Source organism: Chiloscyllium punctatum, chromosome 3 (assembly GCF_047496795.1).
Source record: "Chiloscyllium punctatum isolate Juve2018m chromosome 3, sChiPun1.3, whole genome shotgun sequence".
Taxonomy (NCBI): Eukaryota; Metazoa; Chordata; class Chondrichthyes; order Orectolobiformes; family Hemiscylliidae; genus Chiloscyllium; species Chiloscyllium punctatum.
Genome location: NC_092741.1, coordinates 58,120,093 through 58,133,327, shown reverse-complemented (window position 1 = coordinate 58,133,327; position 13,235 = coordinate 58,120,093). Strand labels below are relative to the sequence as shown.

The 13,235-nt window shown below is 41.6% G+C and overlaps 1 protein-coding gene across 5 annotated transcripts in view; it reads left to right on the top strand.

The window, feature by feature from the left end:
* Nucleotides 1–13,235, top strand: part of rngtt (RNA guanylyltransferase and 5'-phosphatase) — a 416,785-nt gene that overhangs the window by 154,439 nt on the left and 249,111 nt on the right. For 4 of the 5 annotated variants that reach the window (XR_011953798.1, XM_072553722.1, XM_072553718.1 and 1 more), the window contains exon 11: nt 10,509–10,673. The exons of the other annotated variant lie outside the window; for it this stretch is intronic. Coding sequence is in view for 3 of the 4 variants with exons in the window: in XM_072553722.1 (XP_072409823.1) it covers nt 10,509–10,673 (165 nt within the window). In the remaining variant the exon portion in view is untranslated. The remainder of the gene's footprint in view (nt 1–10,508; nt 10,674–13,235) is intronic. 5 annotated transcript variants of the gene reach the window in all.

The following is a 13,235-nucleotide window of genomic DNA, read 5'->3' as shown; positions in this document are numbered from 1 at the left end:
CATTCCAGCATACACACCTGCTCTTCAAAGGTTTTATTCACTACAAAGTTCATTTCTTTCGTAAAGGCAGAAGCAAAAAACTCATTTAGGGCTTCCCCTACCTCCTCAGACTCCACACACAAATTCCCTATGCTATCCCTGATCGGCCCTACTCTTTCTTTGACCATTCTTTTATTCCTCACATAAGTGTAAAATGCCTTTGTGTTCTCCCGAATCCATTTTGCCAAGCCTTTCTTGTGCCCCCTCCTGGCTCTCCTCAGACCATTTTTGAGCTCCTCCCTCACCTGCCTGTAATCCTCTAGAAGGTAAAAACAATGACTGCAGATGCTGAAAACCAAATACTGGATTAGTGGTGCTGGAAGAGCACAGCAGTTCAGGCAGCATCCAACGAGCAGCAAAATCGACGTTTCGGGCAAAAGCCCTTCATTAGGAATAAAGGCAGTGAGCCTGAAACGTGGAGAGATAAGCTAGAGGAGGGTGGGGGTGGGGAGAGAGCAGCATAGAGTACAATGGGTGAGTGGGGGAGGAGATGAAGGTGATAGGTCAGGGAGGAGAGGGTGGAGTGGATAGGTGGAAAAGAAGATAGGCAGGTCGGACAAGTCCGGACAAGTCAAGGAGACAGTTACTGAGCTGGAAGTTTGAAACTAGGATGAGGTGGGGGAAGGGGAAATGAGGAAGCTGTTGAAGTCCACATTGATGCCCTGGGGTTGAAGTGTTCCGAGGTGGATGATGAGGCGTTCTTCCTCCAGGCGTCTGGTGGCGAGGGAGCGGCGGTGAAGGAGGCCCAGGACCTCCATGTCCTCGGCAGAGTGGGAGGGGGAGTTGAATTGTTGGGCCACGGGGCGGTTTGGTTGATTGGTGCGGGTGTATCGGAGATGTTCCCTAAAGCACTCTGCTAGGAGCCGCCCAGTCTCCCCAATGTCGAGGAGACCACATCGGGAGCAACTATCTCTGACACCTCGCTCCCCTTCCTGGACCTCTCCATCTCCATTAGTGACGACCGACTTGACACTGACATTTTTTACAAACCCACTGACTCCCATTGCTACCTGGATTACACCTCTTCCCACCCTATCTCTTGCAAAAATGCCATCCCATATTCCCAATTTCTCCGCCTCCGCCGTATCTGCTCCCGGGAGGACCAGTTCCACCATAGGACACACCAGATGGCCTCCTTCTTTAGCAATTTCCCTTCCCACGTGGTTAAAGATGCCCTCCAACGCATCTCGTCCACATCCCGCACTTCCGCCCTCAGACCCCACCCCTCCAACCGTAACAAGGACAGAACGCCCCTGGTGCTCACCTTCCACCCTACAAACCTTCGCATCAACCAAATCATCCACCGACATTTCCGCCACCTCCAAAAAGACCCCACCACCAGAGATATATTTCCTTCCGGAAAGACCGTTCCCTCCGTGACTACCTGGTCAGGTCCACACCCCCCTACGACCCCCCTCCCATTCTGGCACTTTCCCCTGCCACTGCAGGAACTGTAAAACCTGTGCCCACACCTCCTCCCTCACCTGTATCCAAGGCCCTAAAGGAGCCTTCCACATCCATCAAAGTTTCACCTGCACATCCACCAATACCATTTATTGTATCCGTTGCTCCCGATGTGGTCTCCTCTACATTGGGGAGACTGGGCGCCTCCTAGCAGAGCGCTTTAGGGAGCATCTCCGAGACACCCGCACCAATCAACCAAACCGCCCCGTGGCCCAACATTTCAACTCCCCCTCCCACTCTGCCGAGGACATGGAGGTCCTGGGCCTCCTTCACCGCCGCTCCCTCGCCACCAGACGCCTGGAGGAAGAATACCTCATCATCCACCTCGGAACACTTCAACCCCAGGGCATCAATGTGGACTTCAACAGCTTCCTCATTTCCCCTTCCCCCACCTCATCCTAGTTTCAAACTTCCAGCTCAGTAACTGTCTCCTTGACTTGTCCGGACTTGTCCGACCTGCCTATCTTCTTTTCCACCTGTCTACTCCACCCTCTCCTCCTTGACCTATCACCTTCATCTCCTCCCCCACTCACCCATTGTACTCTATGCTACTCTCTCCCCACCCCCACCCTCCTCTAGCTTATCTCTCCACGCTTCAGGCTCACTGCCTTTATTCCTGATGAAGGGCTTTTGCCTGAAACGTTGATTTTGCTGCTCGTTGGATGCTGCCTGAACTGCTGTGCTCTTCCAGCACCACTAATCCAGTATGTAATCCTCTAGAGCTGAGCTTGACCCTCGCTTCCTCCACCTTATGTAAGCTACCTTTTTCCTTTTGATGAGAAGCTCCACCGCTCTTGTCACCCAAGGTTCCTTTATCTTACCCCTTCTTGCCTGTCTCAGAGGGACATATTTATTCATCACTTGCAACAACTGTTCCTTAAACAGTCTCCACATTTCTATAGTGCCTTTACTATGGAACAATTGCTCCCAATCCATGCTTCCTAACTTATGTCTAATCGCATCATAGTTTCCTCTTCCCCAATTAAATATCCTCCCATTTTGCCTAATCCTCTCCTTCTCCATAGCTATGTAGAATGTGAGGCAGTTGTGGTGAGTATCACCAAAATGCTCTCCCACCACAAAATCTGATACCTGCCCCGGCTCGTTTTCGAGCACCAAGTCTAGAATGACCTCTCCCCTCGTCGGCCTGTCAACGTACTGAGTTAGGAAACCCTCCTGAACAAACCTTACAAAAACAGCTCCATTCAAATCTTCTGCTCGAAGGAGGTTCCAATCAATATTGGGAAAGTTAAAGTCACCCATTACAACAACCCTACTATGTCCACACTTTTTCAAAATCTGCCGACCTATGCTTTCTTCCATCTCCCTGCTGCTATTGGGGGACCTGTAATAAACCCCTAACGAGGTGACTGCTCCCTTGCTGTTCCTAATTTCCACCCATACTGACTCGAATTTATTGAACTCGTCATAAAGGTACAAGCATTTTATTAATAATGTATTTGATGGTCCAGGCTTCTGGAAGTTTGCTTGAGTCTCGAATGTAAAATTGCTGTGTAACATTACATGGTAGCTGTTGTCAGAATTATAATTTAATCTTTTTCTTCAGGCAAAAATAAGCAATTTCATAAAAGCATGTTGAAAAGTGGTATCTGCAGCAATAAGAAACAGCAGAGGGATGTTTTTCCTTGTTTCACCATGTTAAAATGATAAAATAAAGTCATTGGAATTCTGAAACATAAAATATTGAATTCTATTGGGGAACTTTGTGCTCAATTTGCAAAAAGCGGCGATAAACATTGAGGCAAATGAAACAAGCTAACATCCCTGGAGGATATTTTTATATTGATACACAGTGCACGATGTTTGGCATGTACCCTCCATATCTTGTGCTTTTAAACATAGCACTATTAATGTGAATGTTTTTTGTGGTTTACTTGGTGCTCTCATAAAGATCAACTTTCAGAATGTTGTAAGTCTTCATGTAGTATTGTAGGCACAGGAGAAACCTTGCAAAGCTAGAACAAGAATTTAGGAGTTTTAAGAATTAAAAATTATGAAGAAAATGGGCAAAATCAGTCATCAGTGCAGTAATCAATATTGGGGATAAGGGATTAAATAATTAGGAAGTTTGGACATTGCTTTTCTACCAGAGAAGTTGAAAGGTATATACAATGTTTGGGGTCAGGATAGGTCTTGTAGATGAAGAGTACAGATAGGATTCTGGAGAGGATAGGGATTGTAGGATACATTTAACAATTGCTTAGGTTGTACTCTATGATAAAGGAATGACAGAGCTGAGATTCATTCCCGTTCCTGATAAATGTTAGATTATTACTCTTAAATTACTGTCCATGTTTAAAAGTACATTTGGTGTTTTAAATTTTTCTTTTGCTGGTAAATGTGTCTATGAGGTGAGCATGGGCTTGATGTATAATTAATGCATTATGTCCTCAACCAAAGTACTGTTTAGAACGGAGTTCCAGGATTTTGGCCCAGCAGCACTGGCTGAGTGATGATCTAGTTTTATAGAAGCAAAATACTGTAGATGCCGGAAATCTGAAACAAACACAGAAAATGCTGCTAGAAACTCAGCGAGTCTAGCAGCATCTGTACAGAGAGAAACAGATTTAATATTTCAAATCCAATATAACTCAAATATAGTTTTTCCCTGTTCATTTCTGGGATGTGGGCATCACTGACTAGTCTAGCATATGTTGTTCATCCCCAATTGCCTGGCAGAAGGTGGTAGTTAGCAGCCTTCTTGAATCTGTAAATTGTTTAGGGAATCATTACATCACAATGCTAATAGGATGGGAGTTCCAGGATTTTGACTCAGTGACCATGATGGTGCAGTGATATAGTTCCACATCTAGATAGTGGATGGCTTGAAGACAAAGCTGCAGGTGGTGGTGGTCCTATCCATCTGCTGCTGTTGTCCTTCTCGCTGGGAGAGATTGCAGTTTGGAAGGTGATGTTAAAGGAGCTTGAACAAGTTGCCACACGGCATCTTGTAGATGAAACACATTGCCACCGATACACAGTGACAGCAAAGTGAGTGGTGATTACATAGTATCAAGCATCATTTGTGTCCCCTCAGATACTGAAACAGCTCAAGGACAAATGCAGCAAGACAAAGACAGTACTCAAGTTTGGGCTCATCAGTGACAAGTAACATTCATCCCAGGCAATGACTGTCTCCATCAAGAGACAATCAAACAATCTTCCCTTAATGTTCAGTGGCATGTCCATTATTGTATCTCCTCGCTATCAGCATCCTGACATTCTCATTGACCAGATATTGAATTGGACCAGCCATTTAAACACTGTTCCACAAGAGCAAATCAGAGGCGTAACACTCGTATGGGTGCCCTAGAAAGGACTGCTTCATTGGTGATGAGATGCCAAGGCTGTGTTGTCAGCAGTGGAGATCTAACGTATAGAGCCTTTTTTGTTTTCTAGGTGTAAATTGTCAAGGCTTTGTTGCTGAGGATACACACCAAGGCGCTATCTCCCACAAAAGTCCCATCTGTCCTCAGGGGTGGATGTAAAATATTTCTTGTCACTGTTAGAACAATTGGGCAACTGTCCCTTTTTCCTGGCTAACATTTAGACCCCAACTAACCTCACGGATTGCCATGTCATTTCTCTTGGGCTACTTGTTGTTCCTTGCTGTGTGGGCATGGACTGCTTCATTTGCATACGAGGTATGAAAATCACTTGAATGTGCCTCATTTGCATTGTTAAAAATCACAACACCAGATTACAGTCCAACAGGCTTATTTGGAAGATTAGCTTTTGAAACACTGCTTCTTCGTCTCAGCCACCTGATGAAGAAGCAGCGCTCCAAAAGCTAGTGCTTCCAAATAAACCTGTTGGACTAAAGCCTAGTGTTATGTGATTTTTTACTTTGTTCAGCTCAGTCCAACACCGGCCCCATCAAATCATTCATTTGCATTGTAATATTTGGGAATATGCTAAGATCATGAAAAGTATTAAATAAACATGTTTATTTAGTTTTACCTCTTCCATCATTTGAGAGGCTTGTTGACATCATTTAAGAGTGTCATATGCACTAGCCAATGTGGCACCTTCAAAATAAATTTTTTTCCTCTATCATACTGATCCACAGGATTAGATTCCCTACAGTGTGGAAACAGGCCCTTCGGCCCAACCAGTCCACACCGACCCTCCGAAGAGTAACTCACCCAGACCCATTTCCTTCAGACTAATGCACCTAACACTATGGGCAATTTAGCATGGCCAATTCACCTGATCTGCACATCTTTGGACTGTGGGAGGAAACCGGAGCACCCGAATGAAACCCACGCAGACACGGGATGAATGAGATTAGATCCATTCTCATTTAATCACACAGGAAAAGAAAAAAAATTCCTTAAAACCAGAGAGCTAGTGGTGTATTCATGGGCCATTCATTTTCTGATCCTCAGCTCGAACTCTCATTATTCAATTACTTTGCCGTTTATATTTAAATTCTCTCTTCCCTTCATGTTCTTTCCTGCCTTTATCATTTCTTTTTCTTCCCTTTCCTGTATTTCTTTTTTTCTCTTCCCTTTTTTCTTTTCTGTTCTTTATCTTGTAATTCTAATTTCTGATATGAACTTTTAATCATTCAATTTTCAAGGACAGAATTTTCAAATCCTCTCGTAATTTTCCTTACTTCTGCTAGGAGTACACTGGCAGGCATCAAATGCAGAAGTTTCTATATTGTAATACTGCAGACTTAAACTCTGTTGTAGTTTTTACTTTTAAAAATTGATTTCAAGTTATCAATTTACCCTTTCTAATTTTTTCATTTTCTCTGTAGATTCAAATTGTGACATGAGCCTCCAGTTTATGTCCAAGATCCAGGCAATGCTTGAGAGAGGTGGTGGTGAGATGGAATTGGGTGTCATCATAAAATAAAACAATACTGGAGAAACCCAATAGGCCTGACAGCACCTTTTAAGATAGAAATAAAAATAATGTTTTGAGTCTAATATGACTACTTTGGCACAGTTCTAATTGTTCTAAAGGAGAATCATCTTGAACTTGAAACAGTAACTTTGTTTCTATCTCCAAAGATCTGCCAGCCCTATTGAGTTTCTCTGGCACTTTCTGTTTTTAGTTCAGATCGCCAAGATCCTTTGTATTATTTGGGTTTGAGTTGAGCCAGGATTAACAGAGTTTAGCGTTGCCAGCACTGATTGTGTTTTGGACATGCCTCACTATGTTACAATCTGTAAATCTCCTTAATGAAAGTTGGCTAAAAATAAATAGTGGGGATCTTTCCTTTGCTCCCCTTCAAATAGTTACAATTTACAATGTTCCTTGGTAGGGAAACTTAAATAAATCATTCCAGATTAAGTGATCTCGGACTAAGCCCCACTCTCTGCAACATGATCCTCAGTTTCCTGACCCACAGGTCACAGTCAATGAAGATTGGGGACAATAGTTCATCTTCACTAACACTCAACACTGGAGCCCCCCAGGAGTACATACTCAGCCCCCTACTGTACTCATTGTATACCCATGACTGCGTCACCAAATACCAGACTAATGCCATTTACAAGTTCGCTGATGACACCACCACAGTCGGTTGAATCTCAGATGGCGACGAAACACAGTACAGACGGGAGGCGGAAGATCTGGAAGAGTGGTGTACTGAGAACAACCTAGCTCTCAATGCTGGCAAAACCAAGGAAATCAATATTGACTTTTGGCGCAATGTTACTCATTGCCTCCCCAACACTAACAGTACAGATGTCGAATGAGTGGAGACTGTCAAGCTCCTGGGAATGGTCGTCCACAACAAGCTTTCTTGGACTCTTCATGTGGATGCACTGGTTACAAAGGCCCAACAATGTCTCCTCTTCCTCAGGCAGCTGAGGAAATTTGGCATGATAGTGAATGCCCTTGCCAACTTTTATAGGTGCGCCATCGAGACCATTCTGTCTAGATGTATCACTACCTGGTATGGCAACTGTCCCATTCAAGATCTGAGACGGTTACAGCAAGTGGTGCACTTGGCCCGGACAATCACAAAGGCCAACCTCCCATCTATAGAATCCATCTACCAGGCCCACTGTCAAGGAAAGGCCACCAGAATTCTCAAAAATCCATCCCACCCTGGCAATATTTTTCTACAACCTTTACCATTGGGGAGAAGGTACAGAAGCCTGAACATATGTACCAGCCGGCTTTGAAACAGTATCAACCCTATTGTTATTAGAATACTGAATGGACTCACAAACTCTTAGCATTTGTCTGTCCTGTGTTTTTGTTTTGCCACTGTTTATCTATTATTTACTTATTATGTGATCTGCCTGTATTGCTTGCAAGACAAAGCTTTTCACTGTGCCTCGGTACACATGACAATAAATTCAATTCAATTCAAAAAGAAAGATGCTATCTCTGATGGTGCAGAGTTACTTGAATTTTGTGCTGTGGTCTTAGCCTAGTTTTTTTTTGTTCAAGTTGCTGGAATGGAACTTGAGCTTTACAAGTTGCATCTTTAGCTACCTGTTGAGCTGGAAGGATAGACATTAACTGATGCAGTGGAAGAGAATTTTTTTTTAAGATTAGAACCCATAAATTGTAGAGTTACTCATCTATAAGTCAAGTTCAGCTAGTAATACTGGTAGGTTTTGATTTTTCGTATAAATAATTTTATTAATGTTCTGATTCTTCGTCTAAAATAAATCTGCTTGCTACAAAACTAACCTTGTTTGAAAGTTTCTCTACTATAGATAGTAGATTTCATTGTTGTAGCTCCTGGATTACAGTGCTGTATGATTAGGACAGTAAAACTAAAGTCTTCATTGAAGGAAGTGCTGTTTATACTGAATCCAGGAAAACATACAGCATAGTGCCAAAATTTATAGCAGGAAGTCATTTCTGAGTCAGAATTGCAGCATTATGACTCACGTGAATAATTTAAATGTTCAGTCTGGTTCTTTGCTTCCTGCCAAATGTAGAACTTTAATCTATGCATTGCGCTTCCCCCCTGTCTATTTGACTCACACGTGTAGATTTTAAAAAAAGGTTACCCATTATGAAAAATCAGCACATTTATTTACCTTCCCTGAGGGAACGTTGCATTTTGGATTGAGCAGAACCTTGGTTTCATGCTTAGTTGGCAACATCCTCAAACTTAAATCAATAGCTCCAAATGCAATTGTGGCCCTGGGGATTAACATCTGTTTCTGATTTTGTATCCTGTAACAAGAAGAAGCTTGAGCTCTGTTGTGTGAATGCAACTACTTAATTAAGCGGAAACCAGGATCATCCGACCTAAAATATTAGACTTCCTCAGGCTTGAGTCAGAGTTGCTGACTTTTCTGACGTATCCGTTTGTTTATATTCTACGCTATAAGGAAGATGCAAAGCAGCATTTCTTGACATTGAACATTTTAAAAACTTCTTTTCACAATGTTTACCAATAAAAGCTTGCATTTGTATTGCATCTCACACATGAAGGAAGGTCAGTGATCTTTTACATTATCTTTATTTCTTTCTACAGATACTGACTGACCTGTTGGGTGTTTGCAGTATTTTCTATTTTCACTTTCAGATTTCCAGCATCTTCAGTATTTTTCTTTTGTAATACTTTATTGTAATTGGACTAATTATAATACTTCAGACACTTGGATTTCCCTCTTAACCAATGGTGACTCAGTAACTCACTGATAGGTCATATATAACTGATATTGGCAGTAATAAAGTCTGGGTATTTTTCTTGTAATGGGCAGTAATCTGATGAGCTACAGATCTTCACCCTCTAACTACAGACAAAATTTCAGTCCATAAATGTGTTAACCCCTTTAATGGTTAGAACTTATTTGTATAATGGGCTTAACACATCAAAACCAAACCATAGAGACAGACTTTTACCAAGCTGAGAGAGTGTACGAAGGATGGGGTATAGGCATCATCTTAAAGTCAGTTCGGTACCAACATTCCTAAGTCAAAATATTGATGAAAGGTTACAAACCTGGAACGTTAATGTGGCCAGACCTACTGAACTTTCCCATAATTTTCTATTTCTATTTCTATTTCCAAATCTCTTCCATTGATCAGGTTCATTTAAGAGTTTTATAGAATGGGAAAAGAATACAGACTGGGGAGGAGGCCATTAGCCCATTGTTCTGGTGCTGATGTTTGCATGTATGTAACGCCATTTCCCAGATCCATTATATGTGCTCCTTTCCAATACTAACTTGTAAATAATGATATAGTTTGTACATGGGTTGGCACTTGTAATGAAGCATGTCATGAACCCTTCTTTTCTTTTAAAATCCACAAGAACTGCAGATGCTGTAAATTAGAAACAAAACAGAAGTTGCTGGAAAAGCTCAGCAGTTCTGGCAGCATCAGTGAAGAGAAAGGGCTATTGAACCCAAAGCATTGACTCTGATTTCTCTTCAAAGATGCTGCTAGACTTACTGAGCTTCTCCAGTAATTTTTATTTTGTTTTCCTTCTTTTCTTTTACTACTTAGAACCATCCAATGAGAATAATTAATTTCATCTCCCAGCTGTCCATTCAGTATTCGACCAGTTTCTGTTTGCTCATTCATTTACTGATGGCACCTCTGATGCCAGCAATCTCAATTGGTTGCTGCTATTGTTCCCACTGTGCAGGAGCCCTCAACTTCATACCTAACCTATTTCGTGTCTTCTATTTTACCTGTACCACCTTTATGAGCCTCAAGCACCTAACTTCATGCCTCTACACTCTGATCTTTATTCTCAAGCCTTCATCAGCTGAATTTAAATTTAAAGCCCTAAGTCAGCATTCTTTTTAGGTAAATGCATCATGGTTATGGAACAAAGGTAGTTAGGAAAAGGTCGCAGTGCAGATGAGTTGTGACCAATTGAATGACAAAAGCAAATTTTAGCGGCTGGATAGTCTGCTTTGTTTTGACACTCCAAGTTCATAGTGAAGCTACAAGTAGTGGGTAAAGTAAAAAGAAAATCTGTTTTACTTTTTATAAACAAATATATGTTATCTTTTTGACATTGAAAAACACAATTGCTTTCCTTGTAGGGGAAGCCAGTTGGCGACTGTGATTTTAATGTTCGATTGAGCTGTATTGAGAAGGAGATAATTCAGCCACGACATGAAAAAATGAAGAGTGGGCAGATTGACAAAACAAGGGAACCATTCAGTGTTCGAAACAAACCATTCTTTGACATCCATGCTGCAAGAAAGGTGAATAATTATATTCTTCCAATGATGTTTTATGATTCTGTTTTTATTTTGTTAGTTCAATGAGACAAATTGTATGTTTTAGGACAGGGCTTTGATCTCATATGATGCGAAAGTACTAAATTTACAGGCAGTTGCTAGACTGCAAATATTTTTTGCAGTTAACCTGAAGGTATAAAAACCTTTACCTCCACTGACAATTATATATCTATGTGTAACAATGAGCTGTTGCTAACATCTGTCAGATCAATTCCGACTGGACCAGTTATTTTATATTGGAGAAACTTTGATGTTGGATGATGCCTTTTTCCTTATTTATGACACAATAACTTCTCAGCAAGGCATGTGCTGAGAGATGGAACAGCTATTGTAGCACATCTTAATGCTACACACGGTGCTGAAGAGTGCTGTGCCTTTATGTATGTTAATATTTCGGCACATTATGACCTTCCATTCATGACACATGAACTTGATTTCAGTTGAAAAAGTTTTTGTTATGAATTTGTTCATTGTTGAAAATCCTTCAAATGTGTTCCGATGCCACAGTGATGTGTGTTTCTTGAAGTTGAATAAGGCTGGAATCTAAAATAAAAGTAAGGTCAAACTTATTTGGATAAATTTTATTCTTGGATATGGTAGTTGTTTTACGTTAAAAGAACTTTCACACAAATATTAGCATTACTGAAAAGCATTGGAAGAATGCAAAATAGTTTAAATGCTTTTTTGTTTTGTATTGTGCTAATATGACAGATTATTTCTGCAAAGCATTATGACGATTTAGGTTTGTAGAGACATATACATTATTAACTGTATTATGTAACATATTATGAAGCTATAATAATATTCAAAGCATTCAGCATTTCAGCACTCGGACAACGGCAATGGAGTGAAATTTGTTTTGAAAAAGTGAATAGACAAGACATTAACAAGGATAAGTCAGATTCAGGGACCATGGTCCAGGGATCAGATGTGTTTGTTTTCTAATTCATTTATGGGACATAGGTGTTATTGGTCAGGCCAGCATTTATTGCCCAGCTCCCAGTTGTCCTTGAGAAGGTGGTGGTGGGCTGCCTTCTTGAACCACTGCATGCCATGTGCTGTGGGTTGACTCTCGATGTATTTAAGGAGGGATTTCCAGTCTTTTGACCCAGTGGTAGTGAAGGGATGGCAAAATGCTTCCAAGACAGAATTTGAATGACTTGCAGGGGACCTTATTGGTGGTGATGTTCCCATATATTTGCTGCCATTTATTTTCTAGATGTCACTTATGGGATTTGAAGGTGCCGCATAAGGTTCTTTGGTGAATTTCCGCATTGCATTTTGTAGATGTTACTCACTGCTGCTACTAAGCACGAGTGGTGGAGAGTGTGGACGTTTATGAATGTGGTGGCAGTCAAAAAGGTCTTTGTCCTGGATTGTGCCAAGCTTCTTGAGTTTTGTTGGAGCTGCACTCATCCAGAAGTGAGGAGTATTTCATTATGTTTGTCATTTGTGTCTCGTAGATGGTGGACAGGCTTTGGGGAGTCAGGCAATGAATTGCTTGCTGTAGTATTCCTAATCTCTGAAGTGCTGCTTTAGCCACTGTATTTATAGCGTCAGTTGAATTTAGTTTTAGGTCAATGATAACTTCCCCAGGATGTTGATATTTGGGGATTCAATGATGCTGTGCCATTGAATGTTAAACAGCGGTGGTTAGGTTGTTTCTTATTAAAGATGGTCATTGCCTAGCATTTGTATGGCATAAATATTGCAAACTACTTTTCAGATCAAGCTTGGATATTGTCCAGGTCTTGTTGAATTTAGACTTGAACTGTTCCAGTGTCTGAGGAGTTGCAAATGGTGCAGAACATTGTGCAATTGTGCGTGAATATTTTCACTTTTGGAAGGATAATCATTAATGAAGGAGCTGAAGATGTTTGGCCCTAGGACACTACCCTGAGGAACTCCTGCTGAGATGTCCTGGAGCTGAGATGACTGACCTCCGACAACCACAATCATCATCTGTGTGCCAGGTCTGACTCCAGTCAAGGAAGAGTTTTCACCTATTCCCATTGATTGCAGTTTTGCTAAGGCTGCATCATGCCACACTGCGTCACATGTGGCCTTCATGTCAAGACCAGTCACTCTTACCTCACCCCACCTCTGAAATTCAGCTCTCTTATCCAGGTTTGAACCAAGGCTGTAATGAGGTCCAAACTGCCCCTGGTGGAATCCAATCTGGGCATCAGTGAATGGCTTTGTTTTGTGAAGCACGTGCTCCTTAATAGTACTGTTGCTGACACATTCTATCACTTTATTGATAACCAAGAGTTACAAATGAGGTGGTAATTGGCCCGTTTGGATTTGTTCTGCTTTTCCTTTTTCGGACACAATTGAGTAATTTTCCACATTGCTGGTAGATGGGCTGTATGGGAACAGCTAAAGGTGTAGCAAGTTCTGGAGCACGAGTCCTCAGTACTGTTGCTGGAATGTTGTTCAGTGCCTGCAACTGTTTCTTGGTATTACGTGGAGTGAATCGAGTTGACAGATGCTGGGGACCTCGGGCAAAGACTGAGAGTGTGGTAA